This window comes from Zootoca vivipara, chromosome 8 (assembly GCF_965207765.1).
Source record: "Zootoca vivipara chromosome 8, rZooViv2.hap1.1, whole genome shotgun sequence".
NCBI lineage: Eukaryota > Metazoa > Chordata > Lepidosauria > Squamata > Lacertidae > Zootoca > Zootoca vivipara.
The window spans coordinates 4,446,579-4,463,044 of NC_142591.1; the positions used below are offsets into that span (position 1 = coordinate 4,446,579).

A 16,466-nucleotide genomic window follows, 5' to 3' on the forward strand; every position below is an offset into this window, starting at 1 on the left:
GTCACATCAAAGAATAACCCATCATCAGAGCAAGAGAGAGACATCTTTTTTTTAAAAAAAATACCTACAGAATTATTTTATTTTAAAGTGAATAGTCCTTTTTAAAAAATAAATAAATACATGAGCAACCTTTATATTTTTAGCCCCATCATGCTCAGAGAATGTGGACACTGTACCAGGGAAGAAAGTGTGCAGGCTTTAAGCTTATGGACTTTCTTTGGGCTTGATATAAGGCTGCCTCTAGATATGTATGTATGTATTTGTGTGTGTGCGCGCACACACACATGCCAAACCTGCACCACAGTTAAATTTTCTGCCATATACAGGAGTGCATGATACAGGCAGCGGCCATTTTATGTATGTCCGATATGTGTGCAATTGTGCACATGTGCATCGTGCCAAACATGGAAGTGACCTGAAAATGTCATAAAACATCACAAAAAGGGGTGGGATAGGACAGGGGCAGGTGAGACAGCATTATGTGGGCCCCGTCAATGCGCATGGGGGTCCAGTACATAACCCCTGTGCAAATCGGTCACTGCCTGTACAGTGGTACCTTGGTTTAAGAACAGCTTAGTTTATGAACAACTTGGATTAAGAACTCTGCAAACCCGGAAGTAGGTTTTTGGTTTGTGAACTTTGCCTTGGAAGCAGAACATGTTCCGCTTCCTGTTGAGTGTGTTCCATTTGTAAATTGAGTCCCCCGCTGCTATGGGAAAGAACGCCTTGGTTTAAGAACGCCTTGGTTTAAGAACACTTTGGTTTAAGAACGGTTCGTAAACCAAGGTACCACTGTATTCAGTAAAAGTTAGCTACAATAGTAGCAATGACAAACTTCTCCACTAGGGGGATTATTATTATTATTATTATTATTATTATTATTATTATTATTCAATGTCATTAAGAACATCTAATTGTACATTATACACAGTATAATTTAAATACTATATACCTATATATATATCTATATATATTGTAAGTCATATGCAGAGTAGGCCTACTGCAGTTAATGAACTTAATTCAATTTATTTCAATAGGGTCACACAGAGCATGGCTAACATAGGATAACCCCCTATTTGGTTGTTCAAGAGACACGAACAACTACAAAACACATGGTCCTAACTAAGGCTGTTGTTCTTTTTAAAGGGGAAAAAAACCAAGGCTGCAAGTTTCAGTATTAACTATTCAGACCCTTCTGTGTGAATGCAGAATTCACTATTCCCTTTCATTCAGTTCAAAGTGGCACAGTCTGGTGCATAGGTTCAGGGCAGTCTCGAGCAGGTCGCGTGCCCTGGTGCTGAGGGGCGGAGATCGCTCCGGCGCCCCTGCCCTCGCAGGGCGCAGCATGGTTTCCGCGCGGCGCCCTGCCTACCGGCCCGGCGCCCTAGTGCACCGTGCCACCGGGGGTTTACCTAGAGCCGGCCCTGCATAGGTTTTCTGTGAAGTGTTTGCAAAACACAAAGGAAGAGCACCTGTACTACATTTCATGTTGCTTTTTCTGTAGTCTCCAACAAAGACCAAAGAAAGGAGTTTTGCTTTTTTCCAGCTTAGGTTCAGGTAAATAAACCTGCTATATTTAGATACAGGACATTAGGGAAATCAACTTGCTGTCAAGAGTTTTGTCCCTGTAAACTGGTTGTGAAATCCTAATATTTTGCCTGTTCAGGAGAAATATTCTGATTTCACATATAAAAGTAGAAGTAATAGAAGACATAATTCCTAGTTGGTGTACAGTAAGGTAATATCAGATGCCATTCCTGTACATTATAAGATGCTATTCCTGTACATTTTCATCGTGATTTAGTTATGCAATATGGATGTAAGAGCAAATTTATGCTGGTTAGAAATTGGCATCAGACATTGACTGCCTCCTTTGGTTTTAGGGTGAAAACTACAATATATTTCCCAGACACAGATGATTTGGATTCCACAAACAAATTCCTATTAAATAGTCTAAAAACCTGGGAATCTCCCGAACCATGATTAAAGGCACAAAAACAGGGTGGGAAAAGGTGGCAACTGAGTGCAATGTGAAAACTTGCTTTCAGCTTCTAAAATGTTATTTATCCCAATAAAAGCAATGTCTCATTTGTTCTGTATTCCAAGTTTCCCAAAAGTCCAGTTCTTAAAAAATGCTGAATAACTCCAGGTGGCTTTACAGACTAGCAAAATTATCTGAGGGCACACAGCTGCCAGATTTAAAAAAAGGGAAAAGAAAAGAAGAAAAATGCAAGGGCTCTATTTTTCCAGCCTCTTCTTGATCTCCTCTATGAAATTCTCCTTAGGAACAATGATCTGAAAAGCAGATAAGGAACATGGGATTAGCATAATTTATCAAAACTAATTATCTTCCACTGAAGGAAATTCAAACTCTTCCCCCCCCCTTTTAAAAAAATGAGTGACAGATCAATGGGTTCTGGTAGCCTCCTTTGAAACACCAACCTCTTTCCTGCTAGTGACATCCCGAAGTTTTACAACTCCATCTTTCTGCTCCTCTTCCCCTATGATGAGAACAAGCGGGATGCCATTTTTTTCACAGTACTGAAGCTGGTTCAGAAGTTTGGGGTTTTTCTTATACAGCATCTCTGCCTGAAATAAGTTCACAGTGATTGGAAAGTTAGACATTCACACCGTGTGTAGCATGTAGTAGCAATTGAACTGCCCCAGATGTTTATTAGAATCATCAGCACTACTATGCAGGCTTTCTGCCAAATCACAGGCTGATGCTGTCTCTAAATTTCAGGTCTGCATCAAACATGAAACAGGTTGAAGGGCCTGGTTATGACCTTATTCTCTGAGAAGGCTCTCCCACTTCCTTGTACTTTGGACTCAAATAATACTAGCTTCTAGAAATGCAGCAGAATAGCCTGACTCCTCAGTGTTACCTTGATGCCAGCACTCCACAGTTCAGAGATGAGCTTTATTCTCTCCGCAAGGAAATTCTTCTGAGCAGCTGCCACCAGCACTTCCGTCTCTGTTGTGCGGATCTTCTCCTTGGACATCTGAAGGGGGAGCAGGGACAGAAGCTCATTACAACTGGAACTTTATTACAGTGTTTACCAATCAAGCCACAACTCAGTTCAAGTCTTTGTTGAGACCTGGAAACTGGTCCTAATAAATGCGCTCTACTAATGCTACTTTTGGACTTTTTTCCAATAAAGTTTAGTTTCATCACTAATTTTAAGAAGTTGGCCATCCGTATTTATCTAAATTCCAAAATATGATTAGGTATAAAGATAAAGGTAAAGGGACCCCTGAACTTTAGGTCCAGTCGTGACCGACTCTGGGGTTGCGGTGCTCATCTCGCGTTATTGGCTGAGCGAGCCGGTGTACAGCTTCCAGGTCATGTGGCCAGCATGACAAAGCCGCTTCTGGCAAACCAGAGCAGCACATGGAAACGCTGTTTACCTTCCCGCTGTAGCAGTACCTATTTATCTACCTGCACTTTGATGTGCTTTTGAACTGCTAGGTTGGCAGGAGCTGGGACTGAGCAACGGGAGCTCACCCTGTCGCGGGGATTCGAACCGCCGACCTTCTGATTGGCAAGCCCTAGGCTCAGTGGTTTAACCCACAGCGCCACCCGCATCCCTATGATTAGGTATATAGTATACCAAAATTAAAAAGATAAAATAGGAGAACTAAAAGCACTGATGCAGTCACAGTTTGTTGTGGTTGGTATTAATTTTTCTCAAGAGACAATGGAGTGTGCCTCTGGGGATGAAGTCAAACCACTGTGTTGTTGTTGTTTAGTCGTGTCCGACTCTTCGTGACCCCATGGACCATAGCACGCCAGGCACTCCTGTCTTGCACTGCCTCCCACAGTTTGGTCAAACTCATGTTCGTAGCTTCGAGAACACTGTCCAACCATCTCATCCTCTGTCGTCCCCTTCTCCTAGTGCCCTCAATCTTTCCCAACATCAGGGTCTTTTCCAGGGAGTCTTCTCTTCTCATGAGGTGGCCAAAGTATTGGCGCCTCAGCTTCACGATCTGTCCTTCCAGTGAGCACTCAGGGCTGATTTCCTTCAGAATGGATAGGTTTGATCTTCTTGCAGTCCAGATGGGACTCTCAAGAGTCTCCTCCAGCACCATAATTCAAAAGCATCAATTCTTCGGTGATCAGCCTTCTTTATGGTCCAGCTCTCACTTCCATACATCACTGCTGGGAAAACCATAGCTTTAACTATACGGACCTTTGTAGGCAAGGTGATGTCTCTGCTTTTTAAGATGCTGTCTAGGTTTGTCATTGCTTTTCTCCCAAGAAGCAGGGATGTTTTAATTTCGTGACTGCTGTCACCATCTTCAGTGATCAAAGAGCCCAAGAAAATGCCTTCATTTCTTCCCCTTCTATTTGCCAGGAGGTGATGGGACCAGTAAACCACTGTGTTAGCAGCATCAAAGTGACCTCTCTGGGGTGCAAGCCTGGGCAGTGTGCATATGAAGGACCTGGGCTGCCCAGAGAACAAGACTCTCCTCTCAGTCTCAGAGACATGGTCCAAAGGAAAGCAGAGCATGACGTTTGGCACCAGCTTGGCTGCAGGAATTGCCAGAAGGAGGCACACAAGACAACATCCAACCATCTTAGGGACGCCACTCTGGATTTCTGTAGGGTTTATTCCTTAGCCTTTGCTTTCCCCAAATATATTCCACAAGGCAGAGGCGGTTTAGGATCACAGTTTTTCTTCCCCTAGATGGGCTACCTTCCCAGGTTGATGGGCCCCATCTGCCCCTCACTTCCCTCTACAGCATGTGCACATTGCCTTCTTGATCATTGGACCCACTAATGGTCTCCTCCACTCAATCTGCCAGAGCCTGTCTTCGTATGCAGAGAAAGTCCCAAACTCACTGAGGGTTTGAGACCCATTGGCTACCCTCACCAGGTTTAGCCAGCCATTTGAAGTCGTTCCTGGGGTGTGGCTGCTGTTGCATGCTGACAGCTTTTGGGAGGCACAGATGAGAGCTGAATCCCCAACAGAGGTACTACCTTTCCCTAACACCCCGAGGTAACATCAGCATACACCAGGGGTCCCCAAACTAAGGCCCGGGGGCCGGATGTGGCCCAATTGCCTTCTAAATCCGGCCCGCGGATGGTCCGGGAATCAGCATGTTTTTACATGAGTAGAATGTGTCCTTTTATTTAAAATGCATCTCTGGGTTATTTGTGGGGTATAGGAATTCATTCATTTTTTTTTCAAAATATAGTCCGGCCCCCCATAAGGTCTGAGGGACAGTGGACCGGCCCCCTGCTGAAAAAGTTTGCTGACCCCTGGCATACACCATGGGTACTAGGCAAACTAAGGCCCAGGGGGCGGATCCTGCCCAATCGCCTTCTAAATGCGGCCCACGGATTTGGAATCAGAGTGTTTTTACATGAGTAGAATGTGTGCTTTTATTTAAAATGCCTCTCTGGGTTATCTGTGGGGCATAAGAATTTGTTCTCCCCCCCCCCATGGTCTGAGGGACAGTGGACCAGCCACCTGCTGAAAAAGTTTGCTGACCCCTGGCATACACTGTTCATGGAAAGCTGAAGCCGCCTAGACAATTTGTGTACTGGGAGTAATAAAGAGCATGAGCTTAAATCATCACAATCTACATCAATTGTGAACTCGTTGGGTGGCCTGCAGCAGACCACCACCTCAGCACCAAAATATGGGAGGCAATCATACTTGTCTCTCCTGCAGAGACTGCTGAGATAATGTAGTGACTGTCACTGTCTTTGGTGGCTTTTCAAAAAGATTCAGCAACTGATGGAGAAGTCATCCAGTAGCTATTTACCACAATGGCTAAATGGAACACCCAAGTTCCGAGGCAGTATATCAGGCACTTGGGACTGGGAGAAAAACGGAGAAAGCCACCCCCTCGTGCACTGCTTGTGATTCTGCACAATGCTGATAAAACAACCCCTGTGTTGCAAATTAAAGTCAAAATGCTGAGAAAAGGAGGCAACACGTCAGCCAGTTCTTGGGCAAAATATAACTGTTTTAATCTGTAGTTAACCATAAACCAGACAGTGATCCAGGGTAATCATCTGTTTCGGTGTGACCTGTGGTGTTATTCTATATTAAGCCCTTTATTCCTTGCGTCAGGCAGCAGGGGTTACATATGAGTATGACCCCTGTTCCGCAGAGTACACGCAAGTACTAGGTATGTTGTATTTTTGTTTTATTGTTGTATCTTCCTATATTTTTGCACTGTGAAAATAATATGGACTGTATAGATTCATGTCCATGCCGGATATTGATCTGATTATAATGTATGATTTAATAGGATGTATGATATGATTATTGACTTATATTTATTTGATTTATTTTAGTTATAAAACTGAAGAAGCATTAACCAAAACAGATGATTACCCTGGATCACTGTGATTCTGCACAGGCACCTGCATGAATTCTGATGGAAACAGAAAGGACCTTTATCCTGTCCTGATAACTGAGTTGAGGGAAAGAGATCAACTAAGTAACTCAGTACTGTATCTGGGGTAGGGCAAATTTCACACACATATTTGCCGTTGCGGATTTTTGTTGTAAAGCTATTCTAATACATATTAACCAACCACTTGTTATTTAGCAAAATCAAGCTAATAATAATAATAATAGTAATAATAATAATAATAATTTTATTATTGATACCCCGCCCATCTATTAAGTGCCAGAAGTTAAGCTGTTTGTGCAGCGTCACCTCTGTGCCATTCCAAATGCATGCTTGCTGTCAGATACTTTAAGCAGACAAGAGTACATGCAATGTTTGTGTCTTCTTTCATTGCATAAGAGGGCTGGTGTTGGAGGAGTCAAGCAATAGTTCAGTATTGCTTTCTGTTGTCCATTAAAAGATGCAGCCATTTCCCTCATGCATTGCTAAAACCCTGCCCTGAATATTTTAGTGGAGCTTTCCCCAATATCTGAGTGCAGTGTTAAATAAGCATCAGTGATTTTGCTTTCCTGCATAAGACAGGCAAACCAGTAGAGCACAGGAAATTTGTACCTCTCCAGCATCAAATGAAGTTCATAGAACAATTAATAGAATAAAAAACAAATAAAAAACAAACCTTGTCAGAAAAGCACCATTTAAAAGAAATAAAACTAGATATAGTGACTTTAAACCAAACATCTGCTTTTATTATTTACTATTTTAAATGCCTGCTTAAAAAAAAACTAACCCAGACATTCAAAGTCAGGTTTTGATAGGTCTCTCTTTCTTCCTGCTGATAGGAAGGTGTGTTGTATGAAGTTTTCATGAAAAAGAAGGCATGCCAAGAATCATAATGTATTAAATAAAGGTAAAGGTAAAGGTACCCCTGACCATCAGGTCCAGTCGTGTCCGACTCTGGGGTTGCGGCGCTCATCTCGCTCTATAGGCCGAGGGAGCCGGCGTTTGTCCGCAGACAGCTTCTGGGTCATGTGGCCAGCATGACAAAGCTGCTTCTGGCAAACCAAAGCAGCGCACGGAAACACTGTTTACCTTCCCGCCGGAGCGGTCCCTATTTATCTACTTGCACTTTGATGTGCTTTCGAACTGCTAGGTTGGCAGGAGCTGGGACCGAGCAATGGGAGCTCACCCCGTTGCAGGGATTCGAACCGCCAACCTTCTGATAAGCAAGCCCTAGACTCTGTGGTTTAACCCACAGCACCACCTGGGTCCTAATGTATTAAATATTTGGCTTAAATAACACATTCAGGTAATATCCATGGCCAATAGACCAAAGCAAAGGAATTGCTACTTTCTTACTACTTCGGATGACATGTGACTACAAGCATCCTGTTTACTCTCCTGTGAGTCGTGCATCATAGAACACATAGAATCACTATATGCAATTCCAATTCTATCATTTCCTTTCTGATCACACATTAAGAACAAATCTTACCTCAGCATTCCGTTCTAGGATGGAAAAGATCCTTTCCACACCAATGCTCACTCCTACACAGGGCACCTTTTTCCCTTTGGGGTCAAATTCTGCTACAAGCCCATCATAGCGTCCACCGGCAGCCACGCTGCCCACCCTGAGAGACTCCTTTGCGTCACTTTGTTGGTGCAGCAGCACAGCCTCAAAGATCACTCCAGTGTAATAATTTAGACCACGAGCCAGACTCAGGTCCAGGGTTACCTGAAACGCAGCCAGGAATCTCATTAGTAGGCAAGAGTGAAAGAATGCCAGGAAAAGCCAGAAAGGGCTAGTGTAATATCCCAACTCACCTGATCTATGATTCCAAACAGGGTAAGGTATTCAAACAGCAACTTCATGTCCTCCAGTCCTTCTATGGCCAGCTTACTCTGTGAGAGCTTTGGATCCTGAAGTAGCTTCTCAATCAGACATATCCCCCCTGCATGAGAGACAAATACAGGGTGGAAGAAGCTCCAACTCCAGCAGTCTCCACAACACGTGGCCCATCAATTTTAGTCTTTTTCATGGCTGCTACTCCTTGCCCAGTCCGAAATGTTTCCAATTCTCTCAACACTACTTGAGCCAGAACATAATTCTATAAGCACAGGAAATAGCAGCAGGGCACTTGATCTGCACAGTTCTCAGCCAGTCTGGCTGTGTCAGACTAGGGATTAAGTACCTACACACTAAATGGTGCCTAAATTGAAACTCACCATGGAGCTGAACATATTCACCAATGCGATCTACAGCATCTGGAGAAATCCCATCCTCTTCAACCATCTCATTTTTCACCTCCTTCCATGTCACCTGTAGAGAAGATGGGAGAATTAGCTTGGCATATGCTCAACTAAAGAAGTTCTTCTCCTGGCTGATCACTAAAACTCTTTGCTAGCAATAGACCATTTAAACCGATAGTTTTACCAATATTTATGTGACAGAGGCATGAGGAATGTGACAGAGGCATGAGGAATGGCAGTTTGCCAAGGCCTAATAATAATAATAATAATAATAATAATTCCACTAATTTGGTGTATGCTCAATGACAACACAGCTGAGCTGTTTTAAGATGCCGTCCAGGGTTAGCAGATTAAAACGGAATATTCTTTAACTGTTTACCTTGCCCAGCTTGTCAAGGGTGCAGCAAGCTGTTTCAAATTTGGTACTGGGAACACCGCATATTGTAAAGATCCCATTCAAAATACGCCTTTCATTGATCTGGAGAAAAAGAAGAAACGTTCTGTAGAAGTCAGGCACAGACATCACAATAAAGTCACTCATTTCAGCATCCCTTTCTTCCACTTTGACTTTCACTCCATTTTCATTTTTCACAGGCTTGTAAGCATAGGCCTATTCTGGCCAAGCTCCCTTACTTTGATGAGGAAATCTCCAAACTGCAGGGCACTTAGGATCTCGTGCATGACCTTCAGACATTCTGCATCAGGAATCATGGGATCATATTGGCCAGCAATGTCAAAATCCTAGAGCACAGAGGGCAGCAATCAAAATCACAGAAGCAGAGCCTAAGTGTCATTAGCAGAAATATTCAATAAACCACTTCCATCTCCCAGAAGTGTAAGGAAGGCAAAACTTGTATCAGCACTCAACTCTCTTGCAAACCTGCAAATACTTACACACTGGCAGAATTCTCTGTAGCGTCCCGTTGCCAACGATGGGCTCTCACGTCTGTAGACTTTTGCAATGTGATAGCGCTTAAAATGGGAAACTTTGTTCATGGCCAAATAACGAGCAAATGGCACCTGGGAAGCCTTTGTTAAGAAAAATGGTGTGTAGTTGTGTAGTTCACAGAGCAAGAACAGTCTTGTTTTGTCAGCAGTCTTATGGTTGCTATTATGTCACTCCTACTTCACGAATAGCTAGTTCCAGTGCCTTCTGAAAAGCACAAGTTTAAAAGCAGTTGCAGACATGTCTTCTAAAAAGCTGCAGAAGAATATTTCTGAAGAACATATACAATTAGGTGTCTTTCTGTGGTTCTCTTACATTAAATGTAGAAAATACCTTCTCTCACTTACTCACTGTCAATGCTTAGGGTATCTATGTTTGTCATATTTGTTTGAAAATACCAAACCTTCGTTTAAAACAGCAGCAGACTAAAATATTAATCATTGCTAAATGTTTGGCAGATCTAAGACAGAAAAAATAGCAAAAACCTAAAACTTAGTAGAGGCAAAGCAAGGGGAGTGTCTCTAGGTAGAACATTTTGAAGCTGTAGCACAAAAGAGGAGACAACACGCTCTGGCTTTGATGTAAGAATCTTCCTAACAAATGGAATGTGAAGCAGCACTTCCCAAAAAGATCTCAACTGTTTTGGAGGCTTTCTTGGGACCCCTTAAGCCTAAGGTATGCTGCCCTTGCAACATTTAGGGCTTTAAACTTCAACATCAGCATCCTTGGCTGTGCCCAGAATCACACTGGAAGCAGGGTAACTAAGCACTTTGATCTTATGTGCTCCCTATAACCACAATCTAATAAAAAGTGGAAGCTTTCTTCTGAACCAGTTGCATTTTTTAACCTATATTCAACAGCAGCTTCATGCAAATCACATTGTAACAGTCAATCACTGGCATGCAGGATACAACATGATCTCCATTCTTCAGGAAGAGGCAAAGTTGCCATTTCCTCATTCTACTATCTTACCCAAGAAAGACAGCAACCCCCTCTGTAACGGAGGGTTTCCTATCCTTTGGTAGGATACAGTCAAGTCATAGCGAAGACACAGCAACTCTCCCGCTTGGTCTTTCAGTTCATAAACCAGCTTTGATTCCTCCCCATAGTGATCCAACAAGAGGTCCTTGAAGAACAAGAAAACAAAAATAAGCACAGTATATTTTGTCAAGTATGGACCAGTGTTTAATATTGTGGGATATATCATTATGTAACCCCCCCCCCAAATAATATTTCCTTTTAAGAAAGTTGTTCAGTACCTAGCCACAGGTAATTCATGCTTTGGTCATATCTAGACTAGAGCACTGTAATGTGCTTTATATGGGCTGCCTTTGAAGCATTCTTAGAAATACCATTACAGAATACCGCCATTAGACTATTGACTGAGCTGGGTCAAAGAGAACACAATGCCATTTTTGCATGGCCTCCCAATAGGTTTCCAAGCCCAATTCAAGTTGCTGGTGCTGACCTTTAAATCCCTAGATGGCTGGGTCAGGGATACCTAAAAGGTCACACCCTTCCTTGGACAACTTCATAGGCTCTGCTAAAGCTCCATGTTTCTCTACCGTCTGAAGTACCCTGAGAGAGTCCTTGGGATAGTACCTTTTTAGAAATGGCCCTATTAGGATTCCCTTCCGCCATGTTGTTTGGGAAGGGATTTGGTGCCAATGCTGTGTAGGCAATTTGTGTATCTTAGTTTTGGGGCTGAGAATCTTCTGCTGGCTTTATCCAAGCTGCTTATCACCCAACAGGTAGTACATATTTTACGACGGATGAAACAAAGGGCTGTGTAACATGGAAAGCTGACTTGTGCAACACTGAAATATTTATTATTTGCTCGGTCTTCGTAAGAATAGCCTGCTGGATCAGGCCATCTAGTCCAGAATCCTGTTCTCACAGTGGTCAACCAGATGCCTACAGGAAACACGTAGGCAGAACATGGTTTAAATAATAATGAGACTGCGCAAGAGATGGAGGAGAAGAAAAGAAGTTACATTTATTCAGTGCTTCTTGTTTTCTACAAATGATTGCATGTCCTGTACCAGTGTGTACTGGAAGCATTTGAACCAGACCTGAAAGCTCCAGCTTCATGAGAAAGAACAAGTGCATTTTCTATGGAAGAAGTTATGCTTCATACACTTGTCCTACTGATCTGGAACTAAAGGTAAAGGGACCCCTGACCATTAGGTCCAGTCGTGACCGACTCTGGGGTTGCGCGCTCATCTTGCATTATTGGCCGAGGGAGCCGGAGTATAGCTTCCAGGTCATGTGGCCAGCATGACAAAGCCGCTTCTGGCAAACCAGAGCAGCACATGGAAACACTGTTTACCTTCCCGCTGTAGCGGTTCCTATTTATCTACTTGCATTTTGACGTGCTTTTGAACTGCTAGGTTGGCAGGAGCTGGGACCGAGCAACGGAAGCTCACCCCGTCACAGGGATTCGAACCGCCAACCTTCTGATCAGCAAGCCCTAGGCTCAGTGGTTTAACCACAGCGCCACCTGGGTCCCTCGCGATCTGGAACTAAGATCTGGAACTAAGCGGCACCAAAACCCAGTTGAGTCAACCTACAAAAGTTTCCATCTTTTGCCTAAGGCCTAATCCTATACAGAGTTAAGTTGCTTCAGTTCCACTGAAGCTAATGGAATTGAAGCAACCTATGTGCAGAATCTCAGCCAGCCTTCAACAGGTTGGATGATTTTTGTCAGCCATTAGAGCCAGTTCCATTTCTGAAAGAAAAGATCTAAGTGACTGTCCTCACCTTCCGCTCAAACACAGGGGTATCTATTGTTGCAGCTCCATGACGTTTGAAGCAGCTGATTATGGTGCTGAAGATTTTTTCTCGAATGGCCATCTGCTTTGGGCTAAAATCCCTGGTGCCCTAAGGGACCAGGCAGAGGAAAAGGTGGGGGTTAGAAGAGATCTTTTTAAAAGGACGGAGGAAGTGCTGAATAAAAATTACACAGTTATAATAGTAACAAGAGCCAATTATTGAAGGGCTTCCAGATGCTTCAATAGTTGAATACTAAATATCTGGATCTATGCCCAAAAGCTCCAAATAAGGATCAAGTGTACAGCTAAAAATAATAGAAAGTGATTGGGAGAACAAAATTGAACAAGCAGCAGATTAAGCTTTTTAAAAAGCTGCATGCTCTATGGGAAACGGCTGGATTGTGCAGAGGATGATGTACAGCTTGTTCCACTGAAGGGAGGACCAGAGCCAAACACTCCTTGAAGGGGACTCTGGGAGAGGAAGCAGAACACAGAAGACCCAGATGGGTAGCTGAAGTGGAGAATTACTTTGGCAGTCTTTATAATCACGTTTCCTTTTTCTGTAGCAGTTCCAAGCTGTGAAGATGGCCGATTTATTACATCTTCAATCACCTGGAAAATAGTAGAACAGATTTGATAAAACAGACAAGACTGAACTGTTACTGTCACAAAATACAAGCTTACTAAGAGACGGCAAGCATAATGGTAGATCTCCCACATTGCCAACGATTCCTTTGCAAATCCACAATTTGCATTTGATGCTTTAGATAGAAGTTCAGTGTGAAGGCACAGGGTTCAGAGTCTGTGTAAACATTTATACATTTCATTCTATAGAAATTTCATTGAAAGTATACAAGGTTATAGTGGGGACCTAGAAAGCAGGTAAGTTATAATATCTGTCTCTAAAGATAACATCCTCAAAGAGATTTAGTCCATCTGTTGAAGTCCTGAAAACTTTTCTGAGGAGTACATTGCTAGCAAGCTACAAGCCTGGGACCTTCTGCTCTTGTGTCTGCTACCTTATCCATTTTCAGCTGAGCTATCCTGATAGATTCACTCTTTACTGACTGCTGTACTGAATCAGACCATTGGTCCATCTAGCACTGATCTATCTGATAGCAATTTCCAAGGCAGACAGACAGACAGACAGACAGACAGACAGACAGACAGACAGTGCTTTCCTAATCCAGCTACCAGAAATTCTTTTAACTAGAGATGCCAAGGACTGAATGAGGGACCAAATTTATGTGGTAAGGAAGAGCTGCAGCTCTGGGCCAGAGCACAAGCTTTGCATACAGAAGTTCCCAACGTCTCCAGGTGGGGCTGGAAGAGATCCATGTCTGAAACTCAAGAAAGCCACCACTAGGTTGCTGCAAAGTGTTAATAATACTGAGCTAGATGGACCAATGGTCTGACTTAGTATAAGGCAACATTCAATACAGTCATACCTCTAGATACGAATGCTGCGGGTTGCGTACAACATGGGTTACGAATGCACCGAACCCGGAAGTAATGGAACGGGTTACTTCTGGGTTTGGCAGTTCTCGCATGTGCAGAAGCGTCAAATGACGTCATGCGCATGCGCCGAAGTGCAACCTGCGTCTGCGCAGACGCGGGTTGCATACTGCTCATGTTGCAAACGGGGCTCCGAAATGGATCCCGTTCGCAACCAGAGGTACCACTGTATTCCCATGTGTGCAAACCATATGCTTTACCAGCAATTAATGGCATCCCCCAAGTGCTACATTAGTACAACCCGACTGAAAGAAAGATACTAGGGCTGCAAGAGTGCTTTGTAAATAAAAAAGACACAATGACAAAGAAGATGGCCAAAATAACTATTACATGAATACTTTTGCTTGGCTAACATTCACAATTGGTTAGAGACAGATTTGAGTAAAAAACCAGAGCTACAGGTGCCTGACGTAATCATAGAATCATGGAGTTGGAAGGGTCCCTAAGGGTCATCTAGCCCAACCCCTTGAATTGCAGAAATCTCAACTAAAGCATCTATGACAGATGGTCATCCAATCTCTGCTTAAAAGCCTCCAATGAAGGAGAGTCCACTACCTTCTGAAGGAGTCTGTTCCACTGACTTTATCCAGAAAATTCAACAGCACGGAATCGATCTCAAAAAATCCCTAAGATCTCATGATTCTCAAACAGTAGCAATGCTTTTCTGCACACCCAAGCACAAAAGGTGGAACAATAGACTTTTACCAACACTTACCTTCGTGTATTGCTGTAAATCAGAGCCTTCAAAACTTAACATCACAAAAGTCTAAGAGCTAGATGATGAAGCTGTGGAAAATGAAACACACCTGGTTTGGGAGATGACTGGAAAAGGCCCGTAGGATGCATAACCGCACTGGCAGGTGCCGACTCCTGTAGGAAGCTTTGGCGAAGAAGGGGCAGATCCAATGCATGGTGGGGAATTTATGCAATTTACCTCAGCAGATGGAGTTCCCCACTGCAGGTATTTCAGGTCTTGCTGTGCCAAATAGGAACTTCTTGTACAGTATTCTAGTTAGCAATAGACACTGTTGTGAAGTATACAGCATGAAGAAAGGAGAGAAAAGGAAAACTGAATGACAAAAATCCTTTTAGTGGGGAAGTCACATAAGCCATCCATTACTATGTGAATAGGCAAATCCCGAGTGCATTGCTCCTGGAAACGATGAGCGGTTGTTCTTACTAACATGCCCCCCAGGAGATTGGACCTACACTCTTGGATGCTGTGCAATGCAGCTAAGAAATCTGCTGAACGACTCGATTACTATTTTACAACACTCTGGTGGTTATGTTTGTGACATTTTTATCCCATGCTTTCTCCAGAGCTCAAGTACATATGCATAATATACACACACCTTCCCCGAACCTAGAAGAGAAAGGTTAGGCTGTGAAAGGAAATGGCTGCTCCAAGGATCACGTAGCGAGTTTTGTGACTGGGTGGGAGATATGAACCCGGGTCAGTTAGGCCCAAGTCTGCCACTTTGGGCCCCTGTCACCAGCTCCCCCATTAGCTGAACAGTCCTCACACAGCTGCCATTAAAGATTGGCCAGGCTGAAGTGACAATGAGGTGGGGTTTTAGCAAAAATTAAAATGTTTAATCCCCACATTTTAGCCGATGGGCACAGAATCTGAGGACCAAGAAGGAAACGTTGGTTTGCCTAAGGCCACCACCTACTGGATTCATGGCAGATGGGGAAATTTGCACCTCCAGGAACTTATTGATTGATCAAGTTTATTTATATGCCACTTTTCCACAATGAGCTGTGCCCAAAGCAGCTTACAGCAAACGCTCAAAACATTGAAAATACAAATACACAAAATATGTAACGTGTCAGTAAATTCAAAAATCACAAATCCATAATTCAATATTACACCACCACCCCGCTGCTGCCCCCCCCCAAGGATTGGTACATAAATACTGTAGAAAGCAAATCAATATATGGGTAGAGGGTTGCTTGTCACAGCAGATTGGGGTGGGGGTGCCCAACCACCTTATATTATATTCACATTCCTGATTCTCATCGTTATCGCCACTTTGAATCTGCACACCGCCTTTCTGTGTTGCTCCACACAAGGCGGTTGTCAAGTTGAGAGAAACAGATTGGGCAGTGTATCTGAAGAAGTGTGCATGCACACAATTTTATTTTACTTTTTGTTTCGAGATCAGGCAGTGAAGCTCACGCTCCCAATAACAATCCGATCCAACACCAAGTAAGCCGTAATTATTGCAAGTCATTTTTAAAAACAACTGGCATCGAATGAAGCAATATTCAACAGACCCTTTGAATCTCCCGGTGCGCGACACCATTAACCCTAAAAATAGCAGCAAGCAGAAGGATGAACGGAAATTCACTCCCAGAAATTACTACAAAGCATCGCTAAAGTGTAACCGAAAAAAATCAACAATATCGGCCCGCTGACCGGCGCTGTGAACGGTGGTAAATAGAGGCCGCGGAGGAATGGATCTCGTCGAAGCCATCCAGGCTGCGTGTGTCACTCTTCAACATCTGCTGGCTCTATGTGCTCGCGGGCGGCCACTGCAACCGGAAGCACTTGCGAACGGCCGGCGCCGCTTCCTGTCGGTGCTTTACGATCGTGGCGGGAGGGGGGGGAAACGACG

General features: G+C 43.5%; 1 protein-coding gene across 4 annotated transcripts; it reads right to left on the reverse strand.

Annotated features, from left to right (window-relative positions):
- Positions 1-1,001: 1,001 nt before the first annotated feature.
- Positions 1,002-16,411, reverse strand: LOC118079335 (histidine--tRNA ligase, cytoplasmic). Of its 4 annotated transcripts, none has more exons than XM_035103453.3 (14): positions 16,268-16,411; positions 14,655-14,873; positions 12,862-12,945; positions 12,323-12,442; positions 10,593-10,688; positions 9,511-9,636; positions 9,250-9,357; positions 8,996-9,094; positions 8,593-8,686; positions 8,191-8,318; positions 7,862-8,101; positions 2,886-3,002; positions 2,443-2,589; positions 1,002-2,295 (listed from the first exon to the last, which is right to left on the reverse strand). In XM_035103453.3, the coding sequence occupies exons 2-14, from the start codon at positions 14,757-14,759 to the stop codon at positions 2,239-2,241; spliced, it is 1,521 nt and encodes a 506-aa protein (XP_034959344.1). In that variant the 5' UTR covers positions 14,760-14,873; positions 16,268-16,411; the 3' UTR covers positions 1,002-2,238. The 4 variants fall into 4 exon arrangements, with proteins under 4 accessions (XP_034959344.1, XP_088531142.1, XP_034959346.1 ...); XM_088675016.1 differs by having other exon boundaries at positions 14,783-14,873; positions 16,268-16,400; XM_035103455.3 differs by having other exon boundaries at positions 16,126-16,341.
- Positions 16,412-16,466: the final 55 nt, after the last annotated feature.